The sequence below is a fragment of the Nerophis ophidion genome, linkage group LG12 (assembly GCF_033978795.1).
Source record: "Nerophis ophidion isolate RoL-2023_Sa linkage group LG12, RoL_Noph_v1.0, whole genome shotgun sequence".
NCBI lineage: Eukaryota > Metazoa > Chordata > Actinopteri > Syngnathiformes > Syngnathidae > Nerophis > Nerophis ophidion.
Genome location: NC_084622.1, coordinates 45,725,180 through 45,745,384, shown reverse-complemented (window position 1 = coordinate 45,745,384; position 20,205 = coordinate 45,725,180). Strand labels below are relative to the sequence as shown.

At 38.2% G+C, this 20,205-nt stretch overlaps 1 protein-coding gene across 1 annotated transcript in view; it reads left to right on the top strand.

Moving 5' to 3' along the window:
- LOC133563492 (N-acetyl-beta-glucosaminyl-glycoprotein 4-beta-N-acetylgalactosaminyltransferase 1-like) overlaps positions 1-20,205 on the top strand; it is a 460,693-nt gene that overhangs the window by 417,887 nt on the left and 22,601 nt on the right. Inside the window, exons 10-13 of the mRNA XM_061917651.1 lie at positions 8,301-8,465; positions 12,235-12,344; positions 14,491-14,591; positions 19,242-19,315. Of these exons, the coding sequence (XP_061773635.1) occupies positions 8,301-8,465; positions 12,235-12,344; positions 14,491-14,591; positions 19,242-19,315 (450 nt within the window). The remainder of the gene's footprint in view (positions 1-8,300; positions 8,466-12,234; positions 12,345-14,490; positions 14,592-19,241; positions 19,316-20,205) is intronic.

The window sequence follows — 20,205 nt, the reverse complement described above, 5'->3', positions numbered from 1 at the left end:
TGGCCGTGCCAGCAACTTGAGGGTTCCAGGTTCGATTCCCGCTTTCGCCATCCTAGTCACTGCCGTTGTGTCCTTGGGCAAGACACTTTACCCACCTGCTCCCGGTGCCACCCACACTGCTTTAAATGGAACTTAGATATTGGGTTTCACTATGTAAAGCGCTTTGAGTCACTAAAGAAAAGCGCTATATAAATATAATTCACTGATATATTTGAGGCCGAACACAAGGAGGATGAGTGATAGGTTTTAGAAGCAGAGTGTTAAACACATGCAGTAGAATCTAAGGAAATTGCCGAAGATCCATCACTCCATTTTCTACCGCTTGTCCCTTTTTGGGGTTGCGGGCGGTGCTGGAGCCTATCTCAGCTGCATAAGGGCGGAAGGCGGCGTACACCCTGGACAAGTCGCCACTTCATCACAGGGCATTGCCGAACCAATTGGAGCAAAATATTCAAAACAGCTGACTGAATTCGTAGCATTTTGTGATGTTTAAGCGGTATTATCACACACTTTGCAGTAAATTCAATTGGAAATGGTTTAATGAAAACAATGAAACACAAATAAGCATATAAAGTCAACTTGTTTTTCCATTCTACTGCTAAGTACGGATGGAACCACACTGCACACACTGTCTTGGATCTGCTTTGAACTGAACTCTCGCGGCTGTGTTGGAGCCACTATGGATTGAACTTTCAAAGTATCATGTTAGACCCGCTCCACATCCATTGCTTTCGGTCCCCTAGAGAAGGGGGGTTGCCCACATATGAGGTCCTCTCCAAGGTTTCTCATAGTCATCATTGTCACTGACGTCCCACTGGGTGTGAGTTTTCCTTGCCCTTATGTGGGTTCTTCCGAGGATGTCGTAGTCGTAGTGGTTTGTAGTCCTTTGAGAGATTTGTGATTTAGGGCTATTTAAATAAACATTGATTGATTGATTGATTGATGCAGCAGACAGTAAGCAAGTATTAACAGGACATTACCAAGTAGATTTAAAAGAGTCACGACAGAGGATAATATATAACAGCCACTGCTGCAGTGTCAGCATTGTCACAGTCAGTAAACAACACATACAAGGGCGGATCAATCCATGAAGGATGATGATACCAAGGGTTGTATTAGTATATAATCGATACCTGAGCGATTAAGTCCATTTTTTTTTTCTCTTAAAATCTTATTATTGTTGTTGTTTTTGTAAATATTTAGAAACTCAGGGAATAATCCCAGGACACAGGAGGACTCTGAGGGCATAAACCAAAGGATTTAAATGAGTGATAGTAGTTTTTGCTTTTGTTTAGTTATTGTGTATTTTTTTTTTGCCTACACAATTCTCCTGTTTAAAGGCAAAACCCAGTAACTCAATTTTGGTGAAAACTGAGCTGATAATAATTTTGGAGTTCCTAGGTGATATGCTTTACATTAGTGTATGCGATATTGTCATTTGTTCCGTAAGTAAGCAGGACCTAGTAACTACCACATAACCGCGTAGATACAACAGAAAAACCTAGTATCTCAAGGGACCAATCGGAGCTTCTTTGTCAGTCACCTTATTGTCTTTAATGAGACATTTGCACGAATGGGGGCCGAGGGTCAACCTGATTATGTGATATTATGGCAGGAGGGGATATTTGGAAGATTGGCCCAGGACGTTGCAAGCACCTTCATTAAATGTATTCTTCTTGATTCTTCCCCTTGCATACTCTTTTGGGCAGATAACTGTGGAGGTCAAAACAAAAACTGGACGCTGTACACGGCTCTTGCCCAATGTGCAAACGCAGAATGGGGCCCACCCGAGATTGTAATAAAATATGTGGAGAAAGGGCACACACGTTCATGAGAGCAGATTCAATCCATGGCTCAATCGGCAAGAAAATGAAAGCTGAAGAAAACATCTATACGTTTGATGACTTTGTAGATCTTTGTAAGACAGCATCAAGATAGATTGCTTTTCCTTTGTTTTCTCAAAATCAGCTAGAAGTGAGTTACTAGGTTTTGCCTTTGGACAGGAGAATTGTAGTTGTTGACAATTGTAATAAAAGAGAATAAGGAACAAGTTTTTTAAAATGTGTTCATCCATCCATCCATTGTCTACCGCTTATCCCTTTCCCGGGCCTTCTGCTTGACCACTCCCGAACTCTGGAACGCTCTCCCTGACCATCTTAGAGCACCACAGTCGGTCGACTGTTTTCAGAAGGGACTAAAAACCCACATTTTTACCACAGCTTTTATCTAATTTCTCTGCCTTCTATTTTTAAATACAACCATCCATCCATCCATTTTCTACCGCTTGTCCCTTTTTTTGGGGTCACAGGGGGCGCTGGTGCCTAATTCAGCTACAATACACTGCTTGCTTATCTGTTTTATCCAGTGCTTTCATGCTTTTATTTCTATTCTTATCTATGTTTCTGTTTTATCTAGTGTTTATCTAGTGGTTTTCATGATTTCATTTCTATTTAAATTTTGTATTATATATTCTAACTTTCAATTTTTTTTTTTCATTATTTATTTTATTTATACTTTGTAACACTTTGAGATTTCAACACATGTAAAGTGCGTTACAAAGGTAATTCGTTATTCTTATCATTATTATTATTATGTAATATTGGCTGCATTTCTCATAGTTGTTGTTGTGCCATGTTGTTCCAGACCACAGCAAACGTTACCCAGCTTGCAAATATTGTAATAAATCCATTAGAAGAAGACAGCCTGCCATTTCCTTAAACTTGGTCACACAAACCTTTACCTTTGGCCGTTCTGAGCCAGTCATTTCCAGAAGTAATCTCATCTTGTGAAAAAAACTCCATTTTACAAAGGATTTCCAATGTTGGAAAAATGTGTAGAATAAAAATTAAAAAACAACATTTCTATCAATAAATATTTGCATCAGCCTTTGATAGTAGGCTATTCAAGCTAATATAGAAACTTACATCATGTGTTGTCTTCATTATAACACTTATATAAGACTTTTAAAGTAATTTTAATAGTCGGCTAATGTAGCTAATATAGACACTTACATCATGTGTTGTCTTCATTATAACACTTATATAGGAATTTTAAAGTTATTTTGATAGTAGGCTAATATAGACACTTACATCATGTGTTGTCTTCATTATAACACTTATATAGGAATTTTAAAGTTATTTTGATAGTAGGCTAATATAGACACATCATGTGTTGCCTTCATTATCACACTTATATAAGACTTTCAAAGTAATTCTGATAGTAGGCTAATATAACTGATATAGACACTTACATCATGTGTTGCCTTAATTCAGTGGCCTAGTGGTTAGTGTCCACCCTGAGACCGGTAGGTAGTGAGTTCAAACCCCGGCCAAGTCATACCAAAGACTATAAAAAATCGATACCATTCCCTCCCTGCTTGGGACTCAGGGTCGGAATTGGGGGTTAAATCACCAAAAATGATTCCCGGGTGCTGCCACCACTGCTGCCCACTGCTCCCCTCACCTCCCATGGAGTGATGAAGGGTGATGAGTCAAACGCAGAGAATCATTTCGCCACACCTAGTGTGTGTGTGACAATCATTGGTACTTTACTTTAACTTTAATTATAACACCTACATCTATCCGTCAAAGTTTGTTTGTGACGAGCCCCAAGATGCAGAGATGGAGGCAGGCATTGGATAGGAAAAGATGATTTGATAAAGATACTAAAACAAGAACAAACCAAAGGGGTACAACAAAAATCGCGCACGAGGCGGATAAACAACTAAGAGAGCTAGCATGGGAGCTAGAAAACAAAAGAAACTTAGCATGGAAGAAAGAAAAAACAAAAAGGGCCTAGCGTGGAAACTAGCAGGTAGCGAGCAGGAAAACAGATGTCGTACTTGTAATATGAAAACAAAGCAGGGAACAAAAAACAGTAAGCTACAAACATCTAACGTATATAGCTTACCGCTACGCTGCAAAGACATGACACGGCACGACAAGACAGGAGCGACAATACATGACAATAATCCAGCAATCGACTGGAGGACAAAACAGGTTCAAATAGGAGCGGGCTGATTGACACCAGGTGTTGCCAGTTGCCAATCAGCCGCAGCTGAGGGAAAACAGCGCTCAGGGGGGAAAAAACCAGGAAACAGACAAAATAAGAGCACTGACAGGAAACAAAAGACAGGAAATACTACACACAGAGGAGAAACTAAAACACACACAAACTGTCAGGGGCAAGCCTGACACTATCCATCCATTTTCAACTGCTTGGCCATTTCAGGGTCGTTAGGGGTCGCTGGAGCCTCTATAAGCTGCTTATAGAAGGCTTTTCATTTTTTGCGGCTGTTTTTTTAGTCCAATAGGTCTCTTTCAACATTTTGGGTTGCCGACCCCTGCTCTGGACACAGCCTGAAACCGTTTTGTAAAATAGACTTGTAGTTCTGTGATTCAAAAAAAAAAACCACAAGATCTGACCTTTAACATAGAGTTATGGCCTTTTTCAGAACAATTATCAGTAAAATATTAAAGAGATAAAACGGAGAGTGACTGACACAGCAGAGCCATACCATACCTTTTTGTTCTCGCATTGGGAGCCAGCAGATATTTACATCGGTGTTGTCATGGAAACCACGTATGTGATCAACAGATGTCTTCTATCTCTGGGAAGAAGTTTAAAAATAGGTGCCCTTTGTTTGGTGTACGTGCGCACACTGAATGTGCACGGCCAACCCCAAGAGGACAAAAACCGTGGCTGACCACCCGGTTAATTACATGGCATTTTTCCCATCAGGTCTTGCTACTGACGTGCCATTAATCACACATGCCTTCTTGTCCTCCTCCTCTGCTATCGATTGGTCTAATTATGATTCTCCTCTGCACTATTTGGGTTTTCGTCTCCAAACTTATACTTTCTTGGACTTTGTTTCTCACTTTTTCAAGCGCGCCAGCGTGTCCGATAAGACATAATACATGAGCTGTATCAAAAAATCATCTTGCTTTCTTTTAACTGTGATGTGGGGTGCAGTGATGTATACTTTATAGCAGGGGTCAGCAACCTTTTTGAAGGCAAGAGCTACTTCTTGGGTACTGATTCATGCCAAGGGCTACCAGTTTGATACACACTTAAATAAATTGCCAGAAATAGCCAAGTTTCTCAATTTACCTTTAATAGATACATCTATATATACAGTATTAAAAAAAAAAGGGTATTTCTGTCTGTCATTCCGTCGTACATTTTTTTTTCATTTTACGGAATGTTTTTTGTAGATGATGAATGATGAAAAAACACTTAATTGAACGGTTTAAAAGAGGAGAAAACAGGAAAAAAAAAAACATTTTTAAACATAGTTTATCTTTAATTTCGACTCTTTAAAATTCAAAATTCAACCGAAAAAAGGAAGAGAAAAACAAGCTAATTCAAATTTTTGGGAAAAAAAAAAAAATAATGATTTATGTAACATCATTGGTAATTTTTCCTGATTAATATTAATTTTAGAATTTTGATGACATGTTTTAAATAGGTTAAAACCCAATCTGCCCTTTGTTAGAATATATAACAAATTGGACCAAGCTATATGAATCAATATTTCTTCTAGATTTTCCAGAACAAAAATTTTAAAAGAAATTCAAAAGACTTTGAATTTGGTTCTACAGATTTTCCAGAATAATTTTTTGGAATTTGAATCATGAGTTTGAAGAAATATTTCACAAATATTCATTGTCAAAACAAATACAAGCTAAAATGAAGAATTAAATTAAAATGTATTTATTATTCTGTACAATAAAAAAATAAATTTACTTGAACATTGATTTAAATTGTCAGGAAAGAAGAGGAAGGAATTTAAAAGGTAAAAAGGTATATGTGTTTAAAAATCTTAAAATCATTTTTAAGGTTGTATTTTTTCTCTAAAATTGTCTTTCTGAAAGTTATAAGAAGCAAAGTAAAAAAAATTAAATGAATTTATTTAAACAAGTGGAGACCAAGTCTTTAAAATATTTTCTTGGATTTTCAAATTCTATTTGAGTTTTGTCTCTCTTAGGATTAGAAATATAGAACAAAGTGAGACCAGCTTGCTAGTAAATAAATACAATTAAAAAAATAGAGGCAGCTCACTGGTAAGTGCTGCTATTTGAGCTATTTTTAGAACAGGCCAGCGGGCGACTCCTCTGGTCCTTACGGGCGTTGGTGACCCCTGCCTTATAGGTTGCTATTTGAAATACAACTTTCAGAGAGAAATAAAAAAATATATAAGGAAACTTAAATGAGTAATCTATACATCTGTCGTTACGATGCAACACACTATCTATTGAAGGAAGGCATTCCTGACTATCAATCATTTCTTTTTATTCCTTTCATGAAAACGCATATTTACAAGCCACGTACATTTGACACTTTCATTGTTTTTTTGTTTTTTTTGTGTCTTGTTCATTTCCATGATCAGAAAGGAGCAGATGGAAGAATAATATTCTTATATTTATCTGCCCCTTTTTAACACAAATGACAGTATTTTCGATGACTTTCTAACTGTTCCCTCCACCAACACCCAAACTCCAACATACTTTTCCATTTCCCTTTAAGCACTTTCACAATGACACGTCCAATCTGAATCAAAATTCAGTTTGATATAATTCCAGTTTTCTCTTTTTATAACTCTTTTTAAATACAAAGATATTCTTACAGCTTTTTAAGTCTTTGTTTAGAGAATTCCATGCTTTCACAGCAACAACAGACAAGCACATTTGTTTCAAATTTGTTGGCACTCTTGGATGTTTAAAGTCATACGGCCTTCTGTGCTTCTCATCTTCAGATGTAAACACAAATAACTTTTGGATGTCCTTCGGAAGAACTTTATTTCTTGCTTTGAACATCATTAATAGAGTAACCAATTCTACAATGTCTTTTAGTTTTAGTAATCCTGACCTAATGCAGAGTGGATTTGTGTGGTTTCTATGTCGTACTTTAAAAATGATTCGAATTGCTCTTTTCTGTGAAAGAAATAAAGGCATTATGTTGCTATGATATGTATTTCCAATCCAATCCAATCCACTTTATTTCTGTAGCACTTTTAAACAACAGTAACGTTTCCAAAGTGCTGCACAGCCATATTAAAAACAATATTTAAAAAAAACAATATTATGCTCCACCAATGACTGAATAAAAACAAAAAATAAATAAATATAAAACCAATAAAAACAATATAAAAACAAATATGATTAAAAACATTTATAAAGGGTAAAATCAATTAAAACAGTAAAATAAAAATCAAAGTGTATAAAAAACACCGAGGACAACAGAGGACAGAGGACCACACAACTCACGTAGTGTTAAAAGCCAAAGAATAAAAGTGGGTCTTAAGACGAGACTTAAAAGAGTCCACTGTGGAAGCAGTTTGAACATGGAGGGGCAGAGTGTTCCAGAGCTTAGGTCCTGTCTCCCCTGGTCTTAAGTCTGGTCTTGGGCACCACGAGCTGGAACTGGCTCTCGGACCTCAGAGCACGCACAGGAATGTACATTTGGATGAGGTCCGAGATATATTGAGGTGCCAGTCCATGTAAAGATTTAAAAACAAACAGCAATGTTTTAAATTCAATTCTAAAATGAACAGGGAGCCAGTGCAAACTCTGAAGAATTGGGGTTATATGCTGGCGTTTCCTGGCCCCACGTTCTGGACTAACTGCAACCGGGAGAGAGCTCTTTGGCTAATGCCAGCATAAAGTGCACTGCAGTAGTCCAGGCCACTTGAAATAAAAGCATGCACCACTTCTTCAAAAAGGTTAAAAGATAAAAACGGTTTAACCTTTACTAAAAGACGAAGGTGATAAAAACACGATTTTAAAACGCCATTGACTTGTTTGTCAAGTTTAAAATCCCCATATTTCTGCACAATAATTGAAATAAGGTCGAATAATTGAGCAATATAACATTCTCATTGTGTTATATGGGTAGCTATATTCAACTTTATTCAATATAAATAAGCTTTTAGATACCTTATTTTTCACATGCATTATATGAGCTTTCCATGTCAACTTTTCATCTAAGATGACCCCAAGAAATCTGATTTCAGACACCTTCTATATTTTCTCATTGTTTATGGATAACCTGAGCATTACCTATGAAAAGGCAGAATTGTTGATACTGGTTCCCTATTGGCTCTCACAAGACCGTGCAGGTGTACCTAATTAAGTATTCAGTGACTGTCCGTCTCTTCTTCCCTCTTCACCCTTTCATGCCCAGCAGAGATCTATGATGGTCACACAATAAATCGATGTGTATTTGTTTGTCCTTCAAACGCCATTGAATGGATCTATCTCGACACATTTTCTCAGCCATTTTTTTTTACCTTCTTTCAGATGAGTCCAGTTTCAAGATGAACAGTATAGGTCACATCCCTCAAACCTTTGCCAGTCACCTCCGTCTCCCGGAGGAGTCGCTACCCTGGAAGGTGGAAGGGGGTGGTGTACTGCAGCACGGAGCAGACATGCTGAAGCCCGACCCCAGGGACACCTTTTACAACAGTAAGTCTATTCCATACTATCTGGCTTTTTCCTAGTCTCTCTCTCATAATCCGGTTAAGTGTAAGGCAGTGGTTCTGAACCTTGTTGGAGGTACCGAACCCCACTGGTTTCATATGCACATTCACCGAACCCTTCTTTAGGGAAAAATAAAATGGTTTTTTTCTTCAAATTCAAGACAAAGTTTTTTTTTTTTTACTGGTGCACAAAATGAACCAAGTATGAACATCACTTTGTTCAAAGAACAAAACCAACACAGTGCATGAACTCACAACGAATTACAGACCTGCAAATCAGTCAATCAGACTTCTGCTGTTGCCTTTCAGAGACTTTGAATAGATTGATTGAAACTTTTACTAGTAGATTGCACAGTAAAGGACATATTCCGTACAATTGATCACTAAATGGTAACACCCCAATAAGTTTTTCAACTCTTTAAGTCGGGGTCCACCATACTTGCCAACCTTGAGACCTCCGATTTCGGGAGGTGGGGAGTGGGGGGGGGGGGGGGGGGGGCGGAGGCGTGGTTGGGGGGCGTGGTTAAGAGGGGTGGCATATAATTCACCAATTTCAAGTATTTCATATATATTTCATATATCCATCTTCTTCCGCTTGTCTGAGGTCGGGTCGCGGGGGCAGCAGCCTAAGCAGGGAAGCCCAGACTTCCCTCTCCCCAGCCACTTCGTCTAGCTCTTCCTGGGGGATCCCGAGGCGTTCCCAGGCCAGCCAGCAGACATAGTCTTCCCAACGTGTTCTGGGTCTTCCCCGTGGCCTCCTACCAGCTGGACGTGCCCTAAACACCTCCCTCGGGAGGCGTTCGGGTGGCATCCGGACCAGATGCCCGAACCACCTCATCTGGCTCCTCTCGATGTGGAGGAGCAGCGACTTTACTTTGAGTTAAATATATATATATATATGTATGTATAAAATACATGACTTTCAGTGAATTCTAGCTATATATATTTATTTTATTTTATATTTATAAATAAAAGAAATAGTTGAGTTTCTGACGGCACCTATCAAATACACAGTAATAAAAACACAGTTGTGCTTGTTGGTTAGTTAAAAAAAACAACAACACTTACCTTTCACTATTCGAATAACCTTTGTTCTGCCATTTGCGTACTGGCGAGCGATCTCCAAATCCGGGAACATCCTTCACGGATTTCCGCAAATGAGAACGGGATGTTGCTATCAGCATAGCCATCTTTGTCTCAGCATAAGATACACCATCGGGTCTCCATTTTGCGAGGTAGCCCATAATACTGGGTTGTGAACGATGCTGCGCTGCGGACGCTTTGTGTTTCGTTGACTGACCGTTCATGGTTGAGTATATCCGTTCGGCCGCCGTGTTCAATGGAGAAGTCTGTTCTACAAAATGTACAGGCAACCTACCCTTTCCCCTTCAAACTCTCCTGGATAAACTGAAATTCTTGTTTCCAATCGTTCTGGAACTTGCAAGCGTATTTCTTCATTTTGCTCGTCGACGGTGTAATATACTGGGTTGGAGTCAATAACCAGGCGACGTGATGAAGTTACGTCTCTTTACTGAGGGTTTCAGAACAGACTCCCTAATGCATGTTCCTTGACTGCACTTAAATGTAGAATATATTTACACTCTATTCCATGTACAGTAGATGGCAGTATTGTCCTGTTTAAGAGGGTCACAACATTGAGTCAGGTCTGCATGGAGCTGGAGGGGGCGTGGCCTCAAACTCCGCCTCGGGAGAAAATTTGTCCCGGAAGGTTTTCGGGAGAGGCGCTGAATTTCGGGAGTCTCCCGGAAAATCCGGGAGGGTTGGCAAGTATGGGTTCCACTGTAGACCAGTTCAGCTATGCGTGGCTTCATCTTGGCAAGTGCCACTCATGTCATTTTCACAGCAAAGTCCATTCCTTTTGTTCGTTTTCCACCCACAGATACAATACTAGTACACAGCCCATGAAAAACATAGTTTTTTGTTATTGTCATTGTAAGTGGGCCAAAACACCTATATTAGAAAATGATCTCATGGAAATGACTGCTGTCATTTTATTATAATAATAAAACATCCATTTATCCATCAATTTTCTACCACTTGTTCCTTTCGGGGTCCCGGGGTGCTGGAGCCTATCTCAGCTTGTTATTTAGTCAGGTCTGGGACAGGTGTGCTGCTGGTGGGGCCACAGTGCATGTGCATGTCTGACGTAGCTCACTTGGTGTTCCACTGAATGCTCAAGGAGTTTTTGTGTTTGCTTACGTGTGTGGAAAAGTAGAGGGATTATTGTTTGGGATATCCATGATATGCCGATAGGGAGACGTTTTTGTTTGGACGATGAGTCGGGTGTGTCTTGACTTCCGCGGCGGAGGCTCTGCCGAAGCCCCGAGGCCGACTCCCAGAACCCCTAGGGTTCGATAGAACTCAGGTTAAAAACCACTAGTGTAAGGCATTGATGTATCTGTTACTACAGGGGCGTCCACAATACTCCCACAAAGGGGCACATACTGAAAAATCGAAGGAGGCAGTGGTACCTCCTTTTTCATTAGTAATCCGTTCCAAAAAGTCAGGCAAAAAGCGAAAAGTAAAAAATTTTCCCCATAAGAAATAATATATGTAAGATTTTATCGGTTCCAGACACCCAAACATATATATATATATATATATATATATATATATATATATATATATATATATATAGATATAGATATAGATATACATATATATATATATATATATATATATATATATACACACACATATATATATATCTATATATATATATATATATATATATATATATATATATATATATATATACACATATATATATATATATATGTATATATATATATATATATATATATATATATATATATATATATATATATATATATATATATATGTATATATATATATATATATATATATATATGTATATAAATATGAAATACTTGACTCTTAACCACGCACCCAACCACCACCCGCAACCAAACACGCCTCTCACCCTTGATCACCCCCTGGGAGGTGAGGGGAGCAGTGGGCAGCAGCGGTGGCCGCTTACATAGATAAAGTAAAGAATCTATGGCAGGGGTGCCCATTACGTCGATCGCGAGCTACCAGTTGACCGCGGGGGGTGTGTCAGTCGATCTCGAGCCAGGCTTTTAAAAAAAAGTTTTTCTTGTAAAGTGTATGGAAGCTGGATGAATTAGATGCCAAAAACCAACCACTTTCATGTGGTATTGTACAGAAAGGACAACTTTTTTTCTCCTCCATTTGAAAATGTGGGCGTTATCATCATTACTGTCTGTTTCCAATCAATGCAAGTCATCAGAATCAGGTAATACACCAACTTATATTCTTGTCTTTGTGAAAGAAAGACATCTATATGTGTTACACGTGTTTGTATTATCATTAAACACATTTAACTTGTTTACAAAAATGTCTCTTTCATAAATAAACAAATATAAATGATATATATAAATGAGGTAGATCCCTTCGAGTTGGTTAATTGAAAAGTAGCTCGCCTGCAGAAAAAGTGTGGGCACCCCTGATCTATGGGATAAATGTGTCACTCATTGTTGACAATGAACCTTTCCACTTACCTCAACTCTTTTTTGTTGTTGTTGTTTTTATTCAGTGACACATCTCTGCATGTTTGTGATTTTTTCTTTAAAAGTGTCTGTTTTCTCAGTACCTGTATCATGATTTCCCTATCAAATTCATAAATAAATATTATTTTAAAAAAGTTTGATTCTGATGACATAACTTCATCCTTGTTTTTCCTCCTCTTTCAGTTCCTATGATCGACCCCTCCCGCCTGGAAAATGTCCTGCCCGCCTGTCTTTACTCTCCCACCTATGTGGTCAAGGACTTCCCCATCGCCAGATACCAAGGCCTACAGTTTGTAAGTGACCTTTTCATCGCTTTTTTTTTGTGGATCATCACCAGGCTTGTCCTTCTTCATGTGTCATGTTGTTTTTAATTGGTTCAAACTAAAATCATCTTCATGGGGTGAACGGAAGTAAGTATGGGTGACTTTTTACCTGCTAAAAAGTAGACCTCTAAGGAGAGATTGTAGTATTCTCAGGAATCACGAGGGAAGTACGTAGCAAGTGATGTTGAACGCTGCTTCCCCCTATAGGAAAATGCAACTTACTACATCAATATCAAAGTTAAGTTAGAGCAGTGGTTCTGAACCTTGTTGGAGGTACCTAACCCCATTAGTTTATATGCACATTCACCGAACCCTTCTTAGTGAAAAAAATATATCTTTTTTTAATTCAAGACAAGTTATGTGTTTTTGGTAACACTTTAGTACGGAGAACACATCCAAAGTAACAAAGACTTCATTTAGAGTTATTTGGTTAGGGTTAGGTTTAGTGGATAAGGGTTATAATGAGCCCATGCCGAATAAGGCATTAATAAGTACTTAATAATGACTAGTTAGGAGCCAATATGTTGCTAATTTGCATGTTAATAAGCAAGAATAATTCATAGTTAATATGTTCCCCATACTCAAGTGTTACCGTGTTTTTTTACTGGTGCACAAAATGAACCATGCATGAACATCACCTTGTTCAAAGAACAAAACCAACACCGTGCATAAACTCACAACAAATTACACACCTGCAAATCAGTGTTACTTCTGCTTTTGTAGTATCCGTAATATGCCGATAGGGAGAAGTTTTTATTGAGACGATGAGTCAGGTGTGTTTTGACCTCTCCCGACTCACCGAACCCCTAGGGTTCGATCGAACCCAGGTTAAAGGGGAACATTATCACAATTTCAAAAGGGTTAAAAACAATACAAATCAGTTCTTAGTGGCTTGTTTTATTTTTTGAAGTTTTTTTCAAAATTTTACACCTCCCGGAATATCCCTAAAAAAACCTTTAAGGTTCTTAATTTTCTCTATTTGCGATGCGACTGTCCATTTCCCTGTGACGTCATACAGGGCCGCCAATACAAACAACATGGTGGTTACCACAGCAAGATATAGCGACATTAGCTCGGATTCGGACTCGGATTTCAGCGGCTTAAGCGATTCAACAGATTACGCATGTATTGAAACAGATGGTTGGAGTATGGAGGCAGATAGCGAAAACGAAATTGAAGAAGAAACTGAAGCTATTGAGCGAATAGCTATTGACGCTATTCGGCCATAGCGTGGGTGTACCTAATGAAGTGGCCCATAGCATGGCTGCCTTATTAGCATCGCCGGTAAAATGTGCGGACCAAACGATCAGGACTTTCGCATCTTGTGACACTGGCGCAACTTAAATATGTCGATTGGTAAGTGTTTGTTTCGCATTAAATATGGGCATCTAGTTTCAAATGTACATACAGTTAGCGTAAATAGCATGTTAGCATTGATTAGGCGTAGCATGTTAGCATCGATTAGCTGGCAGTCATGCCGTGACCAAATATGTCTGATTAGCACATAAGTCAACAACATCAACAAAACTCACCTTTGTGATTTCATTGACTTAATGGTTGCAAATGCATCTGCAGGTTATCCATACATCTCTGTGCCATGTCTGTCTTAGCATCGCCGGTCAAATGTGGAGACACTCTGGTACATTCAATGGGGGTCTGGCGGCAGATTTCTTGCCAGTGGTGCAACTTGAATCCCTCCCTGTTAGTGTTGTTACACCCTCCGACAACACACCCACCAGGCATGATGTCTCCAAGGTTCCAAAAAATAGTCGAAAAAACGGAAAATAACAGAGCTGAGACCCGGTGTTTGTAATGTGTTGAAAATGAAAATGGCGGCTGTGTTACCTCGGTGACGTCACGTTCTGACGTCATCGCTAAAAGACCGATAAACAGAAAGGCGTTTAATTTGCCAAAATTCACCCATTTAGAGTTCGGAAATCGGTTAAAAAAATACATGGTCTTTTTTCTGCACCATCAAGGTATATATTGACGCTTGCATAGGTTTGGTGATAATGTTCCCCTTTAAGAACCACTGAGTTAGAGTATCAACCCACAATTGATTACTGTAATAGTTAAATTTCTGCCATTCTTCACATGGTGTCATCTCTTTTTCCAGGTGTATCTGTCTTTTGTCTACCCAAATGACTTCACACGGCTCACACACATGGAGCGAGAGAACAAATGTTTCTACAGAGAGTCCCCAATCTACTTGGAGAAGTACGTTGTTCAAAACTTTGAAACAATCCTCTTGTCTCGCCTGTGCCTCAGCACTGGTTTGTAAATTCGTTGCTGATAAAAACTATAGTGGCTGACAGACGGGACACGCGCAGCTTTTGATTGATTGATTGATACTTTTATTAGTAGATTGCACAGTACAGTACATATTCCGTACAATTGACCACTAAATGGTAACACCCCAATAAGTTTTTCAACTTGTTTAAGTCGGGGTCCACGTTAATCAATTCATGGTACAAATATATACTATCAGCATAATACAGTCATCACACAAGTTAATCATCATAGTATATACATTGAATTATTTACATTATTTACAATCCGGGGGGTGGGATGAGGAGCTTTGGTTGATATCAGTACTTCAGTCATCAACAGAGAAATGTGGACATTGAAACAGTGTAGGTCTTATTTAGTAGGATATGTACAGCCAGCAGAGAACATAGTGAGTTCACATAGCATAAGAACAAGTATATACATTAGAAGTACATTTGAGTTGTTTATAATCCGGGGAGATGGGATGTGAATGGAGGAGGGTATTAGTAAAGTGTTGAAGTTGCCTGGAGGTGTTGTTTTAGAGCGCTTTTGAAGGAGGATAGAGATGCACTTACTTTTATACCTGTTGGGAGTGCATTCCACATTGATGTGGCATAGAAAGAGAATGAGTTAAGACCTTTGTTAGATCGAAATCTGGGTTTAACGTGGTTTGTGGCGCTCCCCCTGGTGTTGTGGTTATGGCGCTCATTTGCGTTAAGGAAGTAGTTTGACATGTACTTCGGTATCAGGGAGGTGTAGTGGATTTTATAGACTAGGCTCAGTGCAAGTTGTTTCACTCTGTCCTCCACCCTGAGCCAGCCCACTTTGGAGAAGTGGGTTGGAGTGAGGTGTGATCTGGGGTGGAGGTCTAAAAGTAACCGGACTAGCTTATTCTGGGATGTTTGGAGTCTAGATTTGAGGGTTTTGGAGGTGCTGGGGTACCAGGAGGTGCAAGCGTAATCGAAAAAGGGTTGAATAAGAGTTCCCGCTAGAATCTTCAAGGAGCTTTTGTGGAGAGGAGATTCTGTAGAGCTACATTAACCATTGATGTAATGATGATACTTAATAACAATCCATGTATATCCTTTCAAATGCCATAAACTTTTATTTCTCGTTTATTTTAACATTGTAATTGAAATGTAAACTTTAAATATCCAAGGTAAATAAAAAAAAAACATATAATTACAATAAAATATACTTTGTCTATTATTCAAATGTTGCACTTTAATAAAAATCACAACATGCACCTGGGGATAGGTTGATTGGCAACACTAAATGGTCCCTAGTGTGTGAATGTGAGTGTGAATGTTGTCTGTCTATCTGTGTTGGCCCTGCGAAGAGGTGGCGACTTGTCCAGGGTGTACCCTGCCTTCCGCCCGATTGTAGCTGAGATAGGCGCCAGCGCCCCCCGCGACCCCGAAAGGGAATAAGCGGTAGAAAATGGATGGATGGACAACGAAAAGTATTAAAATATACTAAGGAGGAGGTGTGCGTAAGAGCTCAAATATATGCACAACTAAAACAACAATAATAATTAAATTGGCTAAATAATATATTGACAAACAAAGGTGCACTTCAATATTGAACATGTAGGCAGAGGTGGAGTTGTACATTACTTCTTTGACAATCAAGTTAAGACCATTTTAAACAAAAGTACAGAGTGACAATATACACCCTAAAGCAGGGGTCACCAACCTTTTTGAAAGCAAGAGCTACTTCTTGTGTACTGATTAATGCCAAGGGCTACCAGTTTGATACACACTTCAATAAATTGCCAGAAATAGCCAATTTGCTCAATTTACCTTTAATAAATAAATCTATATATATAAAAATTGGGTTTTTCTGTCTGTCATTCTTTCGTACATTTTTTTCCTTTTACGGAAGGTTTTTTGTAGAGGATAAATGATCAAAAAAACACTTAACTGAACAGGAAAAAATGGAAATAAATTTTGAAACATAGTTTATCTTCAATTTCGACTATTTGAAATTCAAAATTCAACCGAAAGAAAGAAGAGAAAAAATAGGTAATTCAAATCTTTTTAAAAAAAATTAAAAAATAATTTATGGAACATCATTAGTAATTTTTCGTGATTAAAATCAATTTTAGAATTTTGATGACATGTTTTAAAATGTCTTAAAATCCAATCTGCGCTTTGTTAGAATATATAACAAAATGGACCAAGCTATATTTTTAACAATTTTATCATTATTTATTCTAGATTTTCCAGAACAAAAATTTTAAAAGAAATACAAAAGACTTTGAAATAAGATTTAAATTTGATTCTCCAGATTTTCTAGATTTGCCATAATATTTTTTAGAAATTTTAATCATAATAAGATTGAAGAAGTATTTCACAAATATTCTTTGTCAAAAAAACAGAAGCCAACATGAATAATTAAATTAAAATGTATTTATTATTCTTTACATTAAAAAATACTTGAACATTGATTTAAATTGTCAGGAAAGAAGAGGAAGGAATTTAAAAGGTAAAAAAAGTATATGTGTTTAAAAATCCTAAAATAATTTTTAAGGTTGTATTTTTTCTCTAAAATTGTCTTTCTGAAAGTTATAAGAAGCAAAGTAAAAAAACAAACAAGTGAAGACCAAGTCTTTAAAATATTTTCTTGGATTTTCAAATTCTATTTGAGTTTTGTCTCTCTTAGAATTAAAAAATGTCGAGCAAAGCGAGACCAGCTTGCTAATAAATAAATAAAATTTAAAAAATAGAGGCAGCTCACTGGTAAGTGCTGCTATTTGAGCTATTTTTAGAACAGGCCAGCGGGCGACTCATCGGGTCCTTACGGGCGACCTGGTGCCTGCGGGCACCGTGTTGGTGACCCCTGCCCTACAGCATAAGCAGATATGTTGCCAGGTCATATGCAAAAATAAAAAACTTTAGTCTGTCAGATTGAGAGTGAGGAACACCAACATGACACATCTGTCAAACGTTTGCAGCACTTTTACAAATACTACTTTTTTATAACAGTATGAAATGGCAGCATGTTTTTGGCAATTTCTTTAACTGCACTTTCTATGAGCGCACACTATTTTGCACTGATTTGTTTGCGCTCACCTTGTTCACCTTGTGGACTGTTGGTTTCAAGGGGAAGTGTAGGTTATTTGTATTCACACACATTTGGCAAACTGGCTCATTGATGTTGACAGGCTCTTCTTGTTCTGAAGGTTTATCAATCAATCAATCAATCAATCCACTTTATTTATATAGCACATTTAAACAACAATAACGTTTCCAAAGTGCTGCACAGCCATGTTAAAAACAATATTATGCTCCACCAATGACTGAACAAAACAAAAAATGAATAAAAATAAAACCAATAAAAACAATATAAAAACAAATATGATTAAAAACTATTTTAAAGGGTAAAATCAATTAAAACAGTAAAATAGAAATCAAAGTGTATAAAAAACACAGAGGACAACAGAGGACAGAGGACCACACAACTCACGTAGTGTTAAAAGCCAAAGAATAAAAGTGGGTCTTAAGACGAGACTTAAAAGAGTCCACTGTGGAAGCAGTTTGAACATGGAGGGGCAGAGTGTTCCAGAGCTTAGGTCCTGTCTCCCCTGGTCTTAAGTCTGGTCTTGGGCACCACGAGCTGGAACTGGCTCTCGGACCTCAGAGCGCGCACAGGAGTGTAAATTTGGATGAGGTCCGAGATATATTGAGGTGCCAGTCCATGTAAAGATTTAAAAACAAACAGCAATGTTTTAAAATCAATTCTAAAATGAACAGGGAGCCAGTGCAACCTCTGAAGAATTGGGGTTATATGCTGGCCTTTCCTGGCCCCACGTTCTGGACTAACTGCAACCGGGAGAGAGCTTTTTGGCTAATGCCAGCATAAAGTGCATTGCAGTAGTCCAGGCCACTTGAAATAAAAGCATGCACCACTTCTTCAAAAAGGTTAAAAGATAAAAAGGGTTTAACATTTACTAAAAGACGAAGGTGATAAAAACACGATTTTAAAACGCCATTGACTTGTTTGTCTGGTTTAAAATCACTGTCTATGTTTAAACTGAAATATTCCCACACTGGTGCAGAGGCATTTGGATTTTGGATCATTTTGTCAATTTTCGCTCATATATGTGTTGTACGGGTTAACTTGTTGCACTGTGTGATGCTAGCGGGCCAGCGGACCCGCCTCGCTGCTCTAAGAGTGAAAGACACTTAATGAAGGACAAGAGAATTCACCCGTTTCTCTTCATTCTGCTATGGCACAAACACACATAACTGCTAAACTCAACGAAAAGTGTAAAAGCTCTTGAAGCATGCACATGGCAATTTATCAAAACTGGAAAACGTACCAACTTAATTTTCATTTATCGTCGTTTAATAGACTTATTGAATATCGGCCCAGGCCTAGATTAAAGGCAGAAAAAGCCATGTTTTCCTGCTGCCGCATAGAAATTTGAATTTGACCAATTCAAAATGCATCCTGCGCCTGGGACCTCAAAGACAATGTGTTAAAGATGGTGTGGTACTGATCGGTGACTTTTTGGGATTAAATACTAAATATTGGATACATCTGTATAATTTAAGTAATGTATGAAAATAAGTTGTGGTTTTGCTTGTCTGACAGGTTCGGTTTCTACAAATATATGAAGATGGACGAGGAGGAAGATGACAGGCCATTCTTCTTTCCCAACCCCGATGGTAACTCAGCCAAAAAAACTAATATACAGTGGAAGCTTGATTTATGAACTTTATTGGTTTTTGAACATGGTTAGTAAACCGAAAAGTCAGAGTTCCCCATAAGAATCAATATAAACATGAATAATAGCTTTGACAATAGTCTCTATTATAGTAAAAAACTGCACACTTTGAAGACATTATATTGTGTACATATATATATATATATGTATATATATATATATATATATATATACTGTGTGTGTGTGTGTAGGTCAGGAAAAACCACAGAGGCTATATCATCCCTACAAGCCTGTTTCGCAGGTTTCCCTGCTCATCAGGGGATTTATACATTTTATAAAAAACCCTGAGGAGCAAGGAAACCTGTGAAACAGGCTTGTAGGGATGATATAGCCCACTTGTGTTTTTTCCTGACCTAACGTATATTCCGCTCTACCCTGGTATTGAGCACTGTATAATGGATAAACCAGAGAAACCTCGACTATTGAAATATATGTATATATATATATATATATATATATATATATATATATATATATATATATATATAATCAATCAATCAATGATTATTTATATAGCCCTAAATCACTAGTGTCTCAAAGGGCTGCACAAACCACCACGACATCCTCGGTAGGCCCACATAAGGGCAAGGAAAACTCACACCCAGTGGGACGTCGGTGACAATAATGACTATGAGAACCTTAGAGAGGAGGAAAGCAATGGATGTCGAGCGGATCTAACAGGATACTTCGAAAGTTCAATCCACAATGGATACAACACAGTCGCGAGAGTCCAGTCCAAGGAGGATCCAACACAGCAGCGAGAGTCCCGTTCACAGCGGAGCCAGCAGGAAACCATCCCAAGCGTAGGCGGACCAGCAGCGCAGAGATGTC